Source organism: Semicossyphus pulcher, unplaced genomic scaffold (assembly GCF_022749685.1).
Source record: "Semicossyphus pulcher isolate SPU_LCO1_2020_fin unplaced genomic scaffold, fSemPul1.0.p SCAF_2, whole genome shotgun sequence".
NCBI lineage: Eukaryota > Metazoa > Chordata > Actinopteri > Labriformes > Labridae > Semicossyphus > Semicossyphus pulcher.
The window spans coordinates 23,713,126-23,729,022 of NW_027211693.1; the positions used below are offsets into that span (position 1 = coordinate 23,713,126).

At 42.3% G+C, this 15,897-nt stretch overlaps 1 protein-coding gene across 2 annotated transcripts in view; it reads left to right on the plus strand.

Annotated features, from left to right (window-relative positions):
• Positions 1-15,897, plus strand: part of LOC138598552 (glutamate receptor 3) — an 89,908-nt gene that overhangs the window by 70,170 nt on the left and 3,841 nt on the right. Inside the window, exons 13-15 of one of the 2 annotated variants that reach the window (XM_069670349.1) lie at positions 8,966-9,213; positions 9,973-10,087; positions 14,343-14,590. In XM_069670349.1, the coding sequence (XP_069526450.1) occupies positions 8,966-9,213; positions 9,973-10,087; positions 14,343-14,588 (609 nt within the window). In that variant the 3' untranslated portion in view covers positions 14,589-14,590. Of the gene's footprint in view, positions 1-8,965; positions 9,214-9,972; positions 10,088-12,804; positions 12,920-14,342; positions 14,591-15,897 lie in introns of both variants that reach the window. The other variant, XM_069670350.1, reaches the window with a different exon arrangement.

Sequence of the window (15,897 nt, forward strand, 5' to 3'; positions counted from 1 at the left end):
CCCCTCACAAAGCCTGTCATCACCGCTCCTTTCATCAGGCAGGCAGATCAGGTGTACATACAGTATATGTCTTTGTGCTGCAGACGTGATGGATGCCAATTACAGATTAGGTTTCCAGCCCGACAATGGGGGGCCACCGCAGGTCCGCTGGTGGAACAATCCGAGAGGTGGTCGCGGAGTCGCTAGTTTTCCTGTATTCTGCATAATGAGTGTCCTACTTACATCCCCAAGTCCTCAAATAGGAAATGACATGTGTGAAGCGCCATTTCAAGGGACTTTTAATTAAAGCTGCGGAGGGCTGACAAGCAAAAAAACATACTGATTAATAGGAGTTAAAGTTCTATTTCAGATCTGTTTCTCTGGAAATACATTCAGGCCTAATTAGACGCATACAGCATCTGCCAGCTGGAAATTTTAAATCAAGTGCGACGGTTCAAACGTGGCATATGTCATCATCTCTGCCACCCCCTACACTTTAATTTTTAATGACTTCACCTGCTTTATTTTATAAAACTGTCTGTGCAAACTTACTAACGTTGTACTTTAGTAACACACTTTTTTCCGGCTCACTTCCAAAGCCAGAATTAAGATACGGCACCCTGAATGTGGCTCGTCTTATTTTGGTGGTTTCATGTTTTTATATCGGTTGAATTATCTCATCTTCTTCTGTGGTTTAATATATTCCCTCAAGGCTGTTTTTGCGGCTCTAGATAAATTGACAGTTTTGACATACGGCTTATTACCTGACACTGACAGTTTCCACTTTACACTGTGTGTCTTCATCTGTGGTGGGAGCACGGAGAAGCTGCGGAGGAATTTTTTTTCAAAGAGAGAGGTGTTAAAGTAAACCTCTTGAAAGCCTCGATTCTGCTTCTCGCAACCAAGTAGGACAGCTGGCCTGGGAGCCCGCTGACGTGCCCAGAGAAAGCCTGAGTGGCTCTAGGCGCTTGGCAGTGCGACTCTACCCGCTCTTGGCTCCTCTTCCCTCAGACGACTGTGCTTGTTTGGGCACCCTCTCCTCCTCTGTCTTCAGCCTGTCTGTTGCTTTACCTTGAGACAAAGCGGGATAGCTTCGAGCTTTGCGCCGCTCTTCCTCAATGCAGCAGCTGTCATGTGCCGCCGCACCACTGCGGTTTGTTTCATCATTTTAATTCCTTCCATGGATCTTTTCATGCAGTCAGTTGAAAATTTGTATTTGGGATGATTAGAAAATGATGAGTTGGACCATCAGGGCAATGTTTATCCTCTTGATGAGGTTTTATTCCATCAGAAGGCTTGGCTCACTTACATTTTCAAATGTACATTGAAGGAGAAGCTGGATAGCGATAATGGCTGCGATGATAAAACGGGCTGATGTGGCTGTTTAATTACGTGTAAAGACCGGGGCGAGACCATCAAAGACAACCACACTGCTGTCCCATCATGCACCTCATTAAACAGCGTAACAATGAAAGAATGATAATTGCGCAGAGAAATGAGACCGCAGCATTGTTTTCTGTTCCCCTCAAAAGATCATACATTACCGGAAGCCTCGTCGGCAAACATCGTGCATCTTACTGATGTGCAGGTGTGCTGGAGATGGAACAACAGCTTGAGTGCAGTCGCCAATGCATTTTACTAAGCATGAAAATCAATTTCACGTCTCAGCTATTGTGGCACAGACACTAAAGCTTCTTCATGGTCCAGCACTGTGTTTAATAAGTAGCTTTTTTATGCAGCGCAGACTTGCATTAGGCCAGGGTTGCATGAAGAGGAGATTTATGCAAGAAATGCTTAGGTTGCCCTGCAATCATATGCAGCGCGTTGTTACACAAGTCCCCGAGCTCTTGTCACTGTGTGGTTCAGTTCAGTTCTGAGTGAAGGGGAGGCTCCTATAAAGATTAGAGGCTGTTTGCATAAAAGAGAAAGCTGACAAAAGCGATGATAGACTAGAGCGAGAAAGGCGCAACCTCTGAGGGAATGTGCTGTCCTCAGAGGGCCTTGTCGAACTTTAGATGAGCAGCAACAGAAGGCGCGAGAGCAGCTATTGGAGTCCGGCTACGAGCATCAAAGACGTGCGATTGGTATTCAGCGCGCAGCGTGTGGCACTTCAATGACAAAGTGCTCCCCCAGAGCCTCAACTTTCATTTCTGCATACTTGAGATACAGGTAGTCCTGGCACACAGGATATTGGGGGAAAGTGGTGATGTCCACAAACAAAGTGGAAGGGAAGTAAAGAAGAAGAAAATGTAGTGTTTGGTGTTTGGCGATGGCATTTAGATACGCGAGCAGTGCAGCGAATGCAGAAGAGGCCATAATGAAAGCAGCCTGCGACGGCACAGAGAGAATAAGAAACAGGCTGCAGGTCGAGGAGTGGTGGACGGAGGTCTGGAAATGCTGCATAACTCAGAATCAATACAGATTAAGAGGTTGTTTAAAGTGGACAGGGTCATTTCTGTGACTTTGGACTTAAATCACTGGTCCCGCTCAGACGTTTTAATGACGCGTTGGAGACTTCCAGAACAAAAACATCTCCAGATTTACTTGATTTTTTAGACAAAAACACATCCCTCTTGTCCTTTTCTCCTCCTGATGGATTTGCTTTTGTCCATGTAAGTACATCAGAGTTAAAGGCTTTAATATTTCCGGCCAATAAATATTTATCTCTTGTTTATAAAGAGAAAAAAACCTACCGGTAAGCCTGAAGGTTTCTTGAGTGACGGATGGGATTTCTTGTATCCTCTGGGGCAGTGGTCGACAAATGTTGACCTGAGGGCCGATACTGGATCTGTAACAAGAAGAAAATGGTTAGAAAATAAAGGGTGTTTTGCATGCAAACTTTGACACACAAGCTAAGTGACAAAAAATGAATGATAAAGCAATCCGCTTCTTGTACTGTTACGGATAAACTACTTTGTGAAACACATTTACATTCATGCCTTAAGCATTTGAAATAACAGATTTGCATCTCACATACATAAATACAAATAACAAAATGTTGGCATGTGAGATTGTTTTATAACACAACAACAACAAGAGCTGTTTAACTCAACCATAACTGTAGCAGGCTACTGTTCATGAGTTGGGATTACCTAACATGTAAATCACTTTGCAACACAGAACAGATATTCGTATATGAGAAATCTATTAGCTAAGTATTAATATTTGCCCCACATATAATCCTCAAACAGTTACATGAATATAAGGATGGGAATTTCAAGCAAAAAGACTATACGATAATCACTAGGAACTATTGCACAATTATTCGAAGATCCCCCCTCGGCTTTGACAGCTGCAGAAGTCTCTGCATTTTTCTCTCTTTTTCTTCTACTTTTGATATTTCATGTCGGTTAGCAAACAGCTTTCAGTTGGCTACAGTCACTGTCTGCCAGTAGCACCGCATTACAACCAGGCAGGTGTATAAACAATGGGATGAGATAGTAGTCGCTTGAACTTTTTAATTTCTTATAAATTAATGGCTATTCGAATATTTTAAATTCATGACCCATCCCTATTGAATGAATGAACACAGCAGCGCAGATAGAAGCTAAACTGACACACATTTCCTTTTTGAGTTGGTGGCCAGAAGTTTAATTCAAACGTTAATCCATATCTGCTGGATGAGTAAAGAGGCAACTTTTAGCTAATGGCCGTGGCTCAGTGGTAGTCAGCCTTCTTCCAAGTGGAAGGTTGGTGGTTCAATCCCCAGCTCCCTCAGTCTACATGTTGAAGTGTTCTTTAGTAAGACACTGAACCCCAAATTGCTCCAGGTGGCATCGCCATCGGTGTGTGACTGTGATGACTGATTGACAGTTGTGAATGTGTGTGTGAATGTGTGAATGTGACATGTAGTGTAAAAGTGCTTTAAATGGCTGCAAGACTAGAAAAGTGCTTTATAAGTACAGCCCATTAACCATCGAACATATTTTACATATACACTTAAAAATGTACAATATGTTAGTGCTTTGTTTACAGTGCGTTTCTGTCGCTCCCCTAGTGGACAGAAATTGAGTGGCCTTGCATTTCCACTGCACAAATGGTACTATACATGGCTGATGCTTGGACCCATAGACTGTATAAAAAGACGGACGACATGACAGCTCCCTAAAAGTGAAGCCAAAACCTCTCTAGCGCCCCCTGCTGACTGGCTGCAGTATATTTCATAAAGCCCGCCCCCTCCATGTTAACAGATGGGACATGAGTCAAACTATAAAATCAAAATACATGCCAAATAAATGTTTCTCAAACATGGTTTCTGTCATTATAGTTAGTTCCTTTCACACTGATTTAAGTCCAAGTGTTCATTTTTCTGACAAGTTTATTTTTAATTACTTATTTGATGCTGTTGCTGCTGCTCTGTTGACCAGTAAGGCTCCAGCAGCCGATCTGTTCTGGATTAGCAGAGTAGAGGAGGAACAGAGAGGAGACGTAACTAAAACAATCACTACAGTCATGGAAGTTTCCATATCTGTGAACGTCTGCTTCAGACCAACACAAAGAAGCTGTTCTGCTGTTAAATACACAGATGAGCGGGATCTTTGCTGTTTTTTCAGTAAGTCAAGTGTGTGTTTTCGTTAGCGGAAGTGCCGATCTCTGCTGCGCAGCTCTGGCTCCAAATGACGTCACCATCGCAAGATGGCAGCGCCTATCAGGGGGGTATTTTGGCAGCAATTCTGTACAATGAGAGCAAATGGAGACGGGTCGTCCTTCTATATATACAGTCAGTGCCCTAAGGAAACCTTCATTGGTATGTGCATGCATTAGTAGCCTCAGGTCCAGTTTGTTTATATCTACATGTGATTCAGACATGGTGATTCGAAGGCCTCTCCCACACCAGTTTTCCCCCGGCTTCTCTCTAACCTTGCCTTGCTAAAGGCAACTCCTGTTCTCTTTATTCCTCATCTTAGGTCAACAGTCTGGATAAACAGACCTGAGTTTCTCTCCGTCTCTGTTATAAGACAGCGGGAAACTCACTGTTTCAGACAGATTTGCAGCATGAACACCTACACAGATGATGTAACCGTGTCGCTTAGGTAGGTGGGTTGGCGGAGATCCACTATTTAGGTACTTCATTATGAACAGAGCAACATTATGAGTGCTTTCGTTTAATATGGAGACATTTCAAGGAGGAGGATTGTGCAATTTGTGCGTCATCCAACGCAGACTTGTGTTTGTTTTTAGCTATCACATGTAGCCACTCCCTGCTCGTCTGGAAGCTTATTCAGAATCCAGCAGTATCTCTAAACAGGACCATTATGTGGCGTGAAGGAGAGCCACATGTTTAAAGCTGCATTTATGGCAGTATGTAATTGCTGAACAAATTGTCTGTTCATTGATGATGGACTTTTGCAGTCATTATTCTGTAATTGAATTTTAAATGACCCCCGTAGACTGGAATGTGAATTATTACATTTTAAAAGGAGATGAGAGCAGACCTCGGATGCACTGTGGTGTGTGTGCTGTATGTGTGTGTGCGTCTTTCAGTATGCATGTTTGTGTGCCAGCAGTCAATAATCAAATATCTCTCTTTCCCTGCTGGGTTTTCTCACTGTGCCTTGTTTCTTCTCTCTCAATCAGAATCTGCCTTAAGCACCTCGCTGCCGACTTTAGTTGCAGTGGAATCGGCCTATTTAGGTTTTGGTCGCACTCCGTCTGCGCTCTGATATTGATGAATTGACTTCATAAAGCACTGAGGCAGCATACTCTGTCGTCAGTAATCAATGGCCAGATCCATTCTTTTCTCTTCATTTGAGGAGGCGTCTGGAGCTTTCCCTCTGCCGAGCAGATGAGCCCCGAGTCTTTGGGGAAATTGTCCTCTAAACTAGCGTCCTTTCCGTGAGCTCCGACACATGCAAATTGAACACATTTAACAAGGTTGTCAACAAAACCATCACATCTAAGACTTGCAGCACCCTCTCCCATCCTGTCCATTGTATTCGCATTACAATAAAATGGCCAACGTCCCAACCTCAAGGCTTTTTATTTTTCCTCTGAGCAGACAACATTCATCATGCAGACTTTTAATTCGTGTTATGTAGCTGTCTCATCTCATCTCACCCTCGGCCTGATGCTCTGTGACAGATGCCTACAAACAAATTGTATATGCTTACATGACGCCAGTAAAGCACTCCTGCTAGGTCAAGGTTAATGCTTCTGTTTATTAATAGAAGTGCATTAGAGATAGATGTGCTTTTGTTAAGGGAGCTTTTACCATTTAGGACAGTGATGAGTTGTACTGATCAGTATGTTTGGACACGCGTATCTACAGAGCTGAATATGCATGAGCAGTCTACCAGGAGCACTTCATCTAAAACTTTAACTAACAGAGCTTTAGAGCACATGGCCTTCCTTTTTGAGAAGAGGTCCCAGTAAACTGGATCACCTGTAAAAAAGCATTTAAATAGGTTTTATTAACTTTTGCATTATTTTTTCTATCAAGCACATTTAGTCTTTAAATGTCAGAACATAATAAAAAATAAAAACATTTGCAGTTTTCCAGAGACCGAGTTGACATCCAAAACATTAAAAGAGCAAACATTAAAGAAGCCAGTAACAGCAAATGTTTCATTCAAATATTGGCATTTCCTAGCTAGCTAAAAATGTCACTAGTATGCGGTTACTAAAAAGCCTCTTCATCAGGTACATTTTTTTGTGTTCTTTACTTGAGTTAATGCCTTAAAGAGGGAATATTATGCTCACATTTTAAGACATATATATAATATTACAATGTTGGATGTCCAGACTAAATGTGGGTGAAGTTTCAAATCTGTGGGTAAAAGTATGTTGGTGTAATCTCCAGGCTTCTCAGCTCAGGCTGCAGGCTGCTGTGAACGCCATGATTCACCAGTGACTGAATATAAAGATGGACAACGCGTCTCCATCTGCTCTCATTCTACGAAAGTGATGCCAAAATATCCCCGTGATAGGCACTGCCATCTTGCGATGGTGACATCATTTGGAGCCAGAGTTGCATAGTAGAGATCAGCGGGTGGAGCCGTAGCCACTTCCACTAAACCAAAACACACACTTAACCTGGTGGAAAAAACAACAAAGATCTGGGGTATTTAACAGCAGAACAGCTTCTTTGCGTTGGTCTGAAGCAGACGTTCACAGATATGTGAACTTCAATGACTGTAGTGATTGTTTTAGTTATGTCTCCTCTCGCCATATCGTCCTCTACTCTGCTAATCCGCAACAAATCGACTGCAGGAGCTGGATTTGTCAACAGAGCTGTCAATCATCCTTTTGACAGAATCAAATAACTAATTAAAAATAAACTTGTCAGAAAAAAAAAAAAAAAAAAACACTTGGATGTAAATCAGCATGATAAGAACTAACTATAATGACAGAAATCATGTTTGGGAAAAATTTATTTGGAGTGTATTTTGATTTTATAGTTATAGATATAGATATAGTTTGACTCATGTCCCATCTGTTGACATGGAGGAGGCGGGCTTTATGACCTATACTGCAGCCAGTCAGCAGGGGGCAAAAGAGATGTTTCGGCTTCACTTTTAGGGAGTTGTCATATCGTCCATCTTTTTATACAGTCTATGGGTTTCGCACAGTTTTTTTCTACTTTTTGACGTCACAAAGTGCAGCCTCAGAGGTTTCGGACAGCTGGCCAATTAGAAGAAAGTGGGCCTGTAGGGACGGGGTTTCTTAAAGGGACAGAGCTGGCTGAGTCGTTTCAGTCTTTTCAACTGTAAATTATGCTAAGCTACTCCACAGGTATCACAGAGTGAAATATGGAGCTTGAAATTATCATAATACTCCCTCTTTAAATAGAATGACTTTCTTAAGTGGTGAAAATGCTACATTATAATCAACTTGTTAGCATATGCTAGCATCATCTTTGTGAGTATGTTAGCATGCTGGTTGTAATGTTTAGCGTCAAACTATCAATATGCATCAAAGAACTGCTAGTTTTAGTCATTTAATAATTCCCAACTTTTTCTATCTAACTGAAATTTAGGTAATTAATCAACTAAGGATTCTACTATCAGTAAAGTGAAGACTTGTGGCCTTGTGTGGAAGTACCTCTGACACAGCTTGTCCATAGCTTGTCCATATTCCATACACACAGCAGATATTTTGATTCAACCAGCTCTGAAAAAAACCATCAAACCCCCTCATGTTTTTCTCTGGCCTTCACAAAAAGAAAGGATATATTTATGTGGGATCCAGTCTGCGCTAGCCTACACACAGAGACACTCGGGAACTGGCTCATCGCTGCTTGGACCGGGATCTGTTCAGAGTGTGAAACGCCTATGCCAAAATAAATCCAGCGGCATTGAATAATTTAATTGATGCTTATTATAGATAGCGCTCAACTCCCACAGATTTTACAGGCTCGCTAAGCCTGACCCCAGGCGCTGGGAAAACGCTCATCTGTGTCACTGTGTGATGGGTTGGTTGTCTTGTGTCTGTGTAACCCGCTTTCTTGTGCTCTCCTGCACATATCCTCTGAGTCACAGCTGGGATGTTACAGTGAGGCCAGTGTTGTTGAAATGAATGGGTGTAATAAGAGCCACAAGTTGAAATAAGACCATAAAGCAATGCTGAAATTCACTTATAGATTGATCTAAACTTCCTCAAGTTTCCAAATAAATAATCATTACCCACAATTCACTGCTGCAAAAGTTTTAAGATCGTATGAGTATTTCTGCTAGGAACAAATTCATGTGACATTATAGTCTGTGCAGGCGATGTGTGATGCTCATTTGAGCCTCAAGCTGAAGAATATTTTAGTTATGAAGAAAAATGGATTTTGTAAATTCTTGTACTTCATGATCTTGTAAAAGTCCACCAGCTATATTTCCTGGAAGTATTTGAAGATATCTCACTGCTTTGTTCCGAGATGTCTATAAATACTTCATGATGCTTAAATGAAGTGATCATTAAGCACAAAAATCCAGCAAACTCCATTGAATGTGTACGAATTATTGACTTCTAAACTACTTCTCTTCTCTTCTTCTCCGCACAGCGATCCAAAATAGCAGTGTATGAGAAGATGTGGTCATACATGAAATCCGCTGAGCCCTCAGTGTTTGTTAAGACCACGGCCGATGGCGTGGCCCGGGTACGAAAGTCAAAGGGCAAGTTCGCCTTTCTCCTCGAGTCCACCATGAACGAGTACATCGAGCAGCGGAAGCCGTGCGACACCATGAAAGTGGGCGGGAACCTCGACTCGAAAGGCTACGGTGTGGCGACGCCCAAAGGCTCAGCATTAAGGTGGGTGGAATAATATAACAATATTGTCCATGTTGTTATAGTATTCCACCTACCCTGATGTCCCCATGTTGTTACTCTCTTCTCTTCCTCTTCCTGTTTTTATTTTATGGACATCAAGGTAACGGTAGTATGCCTTTTAATGCACATGGATACAAGGTTTTTATATGATCAATGTTTATATATATTTGTGATAAGAGATGCTAAATCCTAGTAGAATCCAGATAATAAGGCTAAAGCTAACAGTCATTTCATATTTATGTCTCTCTTACTGTTGCTTTCTCTCCTTCGATCTCTCCTTCTGTCCCGTATGCTGTCCTACCTGACTGTTGTGTTGTCACTTTTAATTTAACAGTTCAATGGTTTTTCAATTTAGCCTTTAAAAGCTGCGCTGTCACTTGTGACGAATGTTAATTGCATGATGTTTGTTGTTGTTACTTTTCTTCTCAATGACAAGTGTCCCCATCCCGCACACTTCAGTTCTAAACTACGTAACCCTTCATGCCACCTTTTCCAAGATTTAACACTGTCTTTACCTGATATGAGCCTCTCTTATCTCTCCATATTCCTGAAATTCTTAAACAATTTGTCCTTTCCTAGACCATTCTGATTAACAGTACTCTGTGCATAAGCCCCCTGCTTTGACCGTGGTAGTCTCACTACCATTACCTATCATTATGATGCTTAGTACAATTCTAACTTTGCATTAGATTTCTCACGGACCTGTGCATTTTCTTACAAGTTATGTTTTATCGTTTCAAGAAATGCTGTTAACCTGGCAGTTTTAAAACTGAATGAGCAAGGCCTCTTGGACAAATTGAAAAACAAATGGTGGTACGACAAGGGAGAGTGCGGCAGCGGGGGAGGTGACTCCAAGGTCAGCCTCGATGTCACCACAATCGGGTACCATAGTGCAGAGTAATCGGCAAGGCTGTTACATCAACCCAACCATAACCAAACCAACTGTCCGCCCCAACCAACCTGCTGCTGCCCCACGGCAGATTACCAAATTAACTGCTGGTCCGACCAGACAGTTTGACAGCTCAGATCCAACTCAGGAGCCTTTGCTTAGCCAACAGAAAGCTATATATTTGGGAGTATTGAGACTGTTATACTCATATATGTAGCAAATAGCAATTACAAGTTTGTTTTAAGTTAGTGGAAATTCTCCAAAAAAAGAGAGGCTAGTAGGATTTGGCTGCCCTGCATTTGTGAAAGGTTGAGCTTATTCATTCACCTTTACACATGTGTAGGGCAGATCACTTTTGTTTAGGGAGTTGAAGAAGTCTTAGCATCTAATTCAAGAAGGAATCCTCAAGTTTGCAGATGATAGGCTATTCTCCATTAAAAAGGCCGTCCCTCCTGAAGGTGAAGTTTGCTAATCCTGTTAAATACACAGCTGCTCCATGTCCATGATACTGGCCCAGAACCGATTCGCTTCAAAGCCAACAGGATAAATTCTACTTCATAGCAAAAAAAGAAACTGAAAATGGCTGCCCAGCTGAGGGCGTCAGGAAGGCAAGGGGAACAGCGGCGTCTTGAGGGGACTAAGCATTGCAGGCAAACGTGAGAATTCTAATTAAACTAAAGACTTATGATTTCTTTTTAATGAGTCATCTGATAAAATACTTTTGGTTTGATTCCACTACATTCAGCTCCTACCCCAACTCATTAATAACCCGGCTGTGACCCTTCTGACCATCAGATTTCTCCCTCTTCTTCTTTGTTTAAATGATGGATGATTTTCTCCATTATGGAGGCTAATGGTGCAAAGTGTGAAGCCCCACTCAGCCGTGACAGCTCGGCGTAATGTTACTTAGATTATGTGCCGTGAAGCATTGTGCTATTCTTACTAGATTACCTCTCAGGCAATAAAGGTAATCTATTCTCCACAATGCAGGTCAATTTAATGACAAATGATGCTGTCTTCACTCACATGTGATGATACAGGTCAGGTAATGGCTACATTACAGATAAACTGCGACGTCCCACGGACTGAATTGTGTCATTATTATGCTCTTTATGTCATTTGTCATGGATTGGCCTCGACCGCATCGAACAGTTAAGCTGCAGTGAGTCATTTTAAAAGGCTGCACGGGGCAGAGATTGAATAATGTCTTATGGTTTATTTCTGATACGTAAGTTCAAAAGTCACATTTTCAGTGTTTGCTAACATTGCTCTGTTCTGTAGTCACTGAGCTCAGCAGGCCTCCCTGTGCAACTGAGAGCGCACGCTCAGGAGCCATTTGAAAGCATCTGTCTCTTGCGCTGTCATCGATCTCTTACCGTGCACAGGTATGTACTGTCTGTCTGTTTCCTGGCTGCTTCTGGCTCCCCAGGACTCAGTGGAGAGCTGGATTAAAGCGGCCTGGAGTGTCCTGTTCCAAACAGTGCATCGCTTGGCCCCCGTCCGGCCTCACAGCTCCCTGTTCTAACAGACAAGAGAAGACGCACATGAAAGCGTGCACGCAGCTGCACGCACACATGCGCACGCACAGCTAACACAGCTCTTCTCTGGCCTCAGGCACAACACAGTGATTGAGTTTCAGACACAGAGCATGTTACAGGGTAATTGCATTGTTAATCAATGTCTCCTCCGAGCCAAGACAATGGTGTGGTCTTCACAGTCCGTTTCTCCAGATTGGCTATGAGGGATATACAGTGGTGTAATCTTCTCTCAGTGCATTATGCATTGCATGGATCCCCCGTGGGGACATTGTTCCCAGGGAGTAGTCAGGTCACTCATTTATCGATGCACTATTTTCCTCCGCTTTTCTTTTTTACACAGAGATTGACCTGAACCAAAAACACTCTTTAGGTTTTTATATTATCATTTATATATTTTTTGACTTCATAACATCACTCCTAGAGATATGAAAAGGCCAGAATGAGCTGTGTCAAACATTAGATTATGCAGCTACAGGCAAATATAAGAGGAATTACTTGGCTGATACTTTGAGCCTTGTCCTGCAGCTCTGTGCAATTTGTATGGGACACACTTCATCTGACACTAATCTGGCGTAATTGGGAGATAAGGTTTTCTTAGCGATACGTCCGGATAGAACACGTAAGAATTAATTAAGCTTTCACTTTTGGGCACAGTTGTCTCGATATGAAATTGGTTGTAATACCTCCAGAATTGATCTTGTCATGCTGCTGACTGTAGCGTTAGCCGTTACAGGATTAAGCCGATATCGTGGAAATAGAAAGGTGGTGTCGATTTTTCTGTTTGTGAAGACAAAGCTCCTGTTGGACTGAATTTGTTCAATGCTGTCCGGAAAGCCCCTGTGAATGATTACCAGCCCCCAAACCAAAGCCCCCTGATGATTTTAAATAACTACAGACTTGCAGATCGTACTGTAGGTACCTGCTCGTCGCCCTGTTAACAGCGTCTGCCGATTACTCAAAGCGATACGGGCAGGTCCTGGCTTTAGACTAGGGGTTATAAAGGTAACAGTTAGACTGCCTGCTCTCTGTGATGTTGACACAGCCAGGAGCCCTGCTTTATCGCTTTGTAAAGTATGTAGTAGTTTAAAAGTTGAATAACATAAAATAACATAATATAATGTTATTTATGTTATTTCCCACGTGAAGAACTCCTGTAAACCTTGCAGTATTGAAACTCAGTGAACAAGGCATCTTAGACAAGCTGAAAAACAAATGGTGGTACGATAAGGGTGAATGTGGAACCAAGGACTCTGGAAGTAAGGTCAGTCGCTGCAGGTCTTTTGTACTGATTCCAAATTGCATTTTGACGTACTGTTCATATGCAAGACAAGACTTCTCTAACATCTATAGTCTATATTTTGTTCATTTGCTACACATAATTTTTCTTTTTTTTTTTTAGTTCTTCAGCTTTTCTGCCACAAACTGTAACACAGTTGACGCGTGGTTTTAACACCCGGCACGGCTTCCCCAACTCATTCTTGTTCTTTTAATGCTTAGAAATGAGACACTTTTTTAATGCAACTTAAAATGTAGAGGCTCTCTTTTTGAAAAGCTGTAATGATAATGCTGCGGGGAAAGTGCCTTTCAGATACACTATTTCAATTGAATCACAGCAGTTAACAGTTGTTGATAAATGCTATTTTTGCTCATTTTCACTCTTGACATTCATGATACTTTGACCATTATGCTGCTGTTTCTATTTACCAAACTGTTAATGAAAATTTGATTTATTTGTGTTGTTACTAGTTTGCATGGAGATGTGTCTATTAGACTCTTTGGCCTCCTGTGGTGTGATGAACAAGCAGAGCCTCTTATTGTGACGATTTACTCAAATTCAACTTCTCTAAGTGGCGAGAGCGCCGCGGGGCGTCCTCTGAATGTTTTTTGCTGCTCGGAGTTGAGGTTAGAGGCTGTGCTTGCACATTACAAGAAGTTGAGGAATGTAATAAACCCACTATTTAACCCTCTGAGATACAGTCACAGCCTCAGATGATAGGTTAGGGTGGCTAGATAGCGTTATGAAACCCCCCGTGCTCATAGGGTTAAACTGCAAATAGTAAAACTCTAATGAACAAATTTTTAATGAATATGTTTGGTAGGTACGCAGCAGCAAAATGGTTTGATCTTTAGTGTTTTTTTAACCTTATTGGAGCTACCATTCATCTACTTTGAATTTGACTGTACTGTATGACAATGTTGCCATGAGAGTTATACGTACATGTCGCTCAGAGGATTGACAAAGACAGGGATTTTCAGAGCTATCGACCTATGCGATACTGACCAGCTTCCTAACATGGTCAAGAGCAGAAGCCATTTTTTAAACACATGCAGTTAAAAGGAAGGAGATCTCTACATTCACCAGCAGACAGAGCAGAGTCAGCTCTTTCTTCTCCTCAGTGGAGAATGGTTTCACTTCAGTCCTTACAAGTTTGTGACAGCTACAGGAAAGTCAGCGCAGTTTGAAATTACAGCCGTAGCACCTCATTACATCTTCAATTTTTGGTTGCTTGTAGCAGTAAGCATCCATAATCTGCCATATGTAGCAGCAGTAAGATGGAGTATAACGATGTAATAACGCAGTGAAGGCAAAGCCAGGCTCAGTTTGAAGGATACAGGCTGCATTTTTGTTCTGCTGCCCTCGCTCCACCGCAAAACTCTTAACTATGTTCTTCACTTTCCCCCAGGACAAGACAAGTGCTCTCAGCCTAAGCAATGTGGCTGGTGTCTTCTATATTCTGGTCGGAGGGCTGGGGCTGGCCATGATGGTGGCTCTGATAGAGTTCTGTTATAAATCACGGCAAGAAACCAAACGGCTGAAATTGGCCAAGAATGCCCAGAATTTTAAGCCGACTCCCCCGACCAACACCCAGAACTTTGCCACATACAGAGAAGGCTACAACGTGTACGGAACCGAGAGCGTTAAGATCTAGAGGTACGTCGCTTCCTCTTACAGTCCACACCGCCCCCGAGCACTGTGGGAGATGAATCATTTAGCTTCCCGTCATATCACTAAGAGTAAATTATTCATCTGTATGTGTTGCTGTGGGGATGCTGCTTGTGAAATTGTTTAGGATTGTCATGTTGGCCACAACAGAACATGCATGCCAACTTAAGATACAAAGCTGTGAGATATTGTTCATGCCTTGTTACGTATAGCTGCATGGATAGTGCCTCAGGCTGCATGACGGCTCCAGCACATGATCTTGCCATGTTACCAGATACACACCCTCTTGTTTACTGCGTGCAGTTCTATAGAGGATTGTACTATAGGGTCCCGATCCGACAGAGCGCACTGCACTGCCTTTTCTGTTGGTTAAAGAAAGAGCAGCTCGCTGCACCTTTTTTTTTTTTACTGTTGCTAAGGCAACCACCGAATCATTAGCTGTCATTAACCTAACCATTATTTTGTAAACTGACAGATCACATTTAGTTTGGCTAGCTATGACACTTAACTTTGTGTTCAGTAGATTAGTTATATTTGCATTAAAAAATGGACGGAGGGCACGTGCTCTGGCTTTGATGGAGGATGAGAGGCTGTTTCCAAATACATTAAACACGGGGAAACAGAGATCCACGCGGATACATGAGACCCTCAGAAAGAGGAAAGATCACGGCGAGTACCACGGTAAACTTGATGTTGTCACCCCCACAGAAGGCCCACCTCTCCATTCTTTCGATTGGACGATGAGAAAAAATGCCAATGACGTCGGGCGCTTTTCTGCTTTGAGTTGAAGTTTTTTCAACTCGAGGCGCTCAGAGCATTTCCCCAAAAACGTGAGGCGCACAGAGCAGAGAAACACGAGGCGCTCAGCAACGCAAAAGCAGCACGCAAAAAGCGTCGCTCTCATTGAAAAAAAAAAAAAGCTGCCCCAGCTGCTAAAACGCGCTCTGTCTGATTAGAACCGAGGGCTGCAAGTTACGACTATCTTGATCTAACTTAAGCATGTGTTAACTAATAAAGACAATAAATATACGAGCTCCTTATACAAACATTTGTATTTTAATAAACTTTGCTGCTGATATTAAAGAGAAATGCTCTCAAACTTTAGAAGTTTTAGGATGCATGTTGATGCATCGGCCGCCTCCATTTTGCACTATTTTGCTTGTCGCTTCCTGGTTGCCATTTTGCATGCACAACTCTCAGCAGAGATAGTGACTGTGTGTGATGGCTCACCCCCCAGCAACTCTGCTCCAGAGAGCGATATAATGTCTGCACACAGCATGGAAAATGAATTTTGT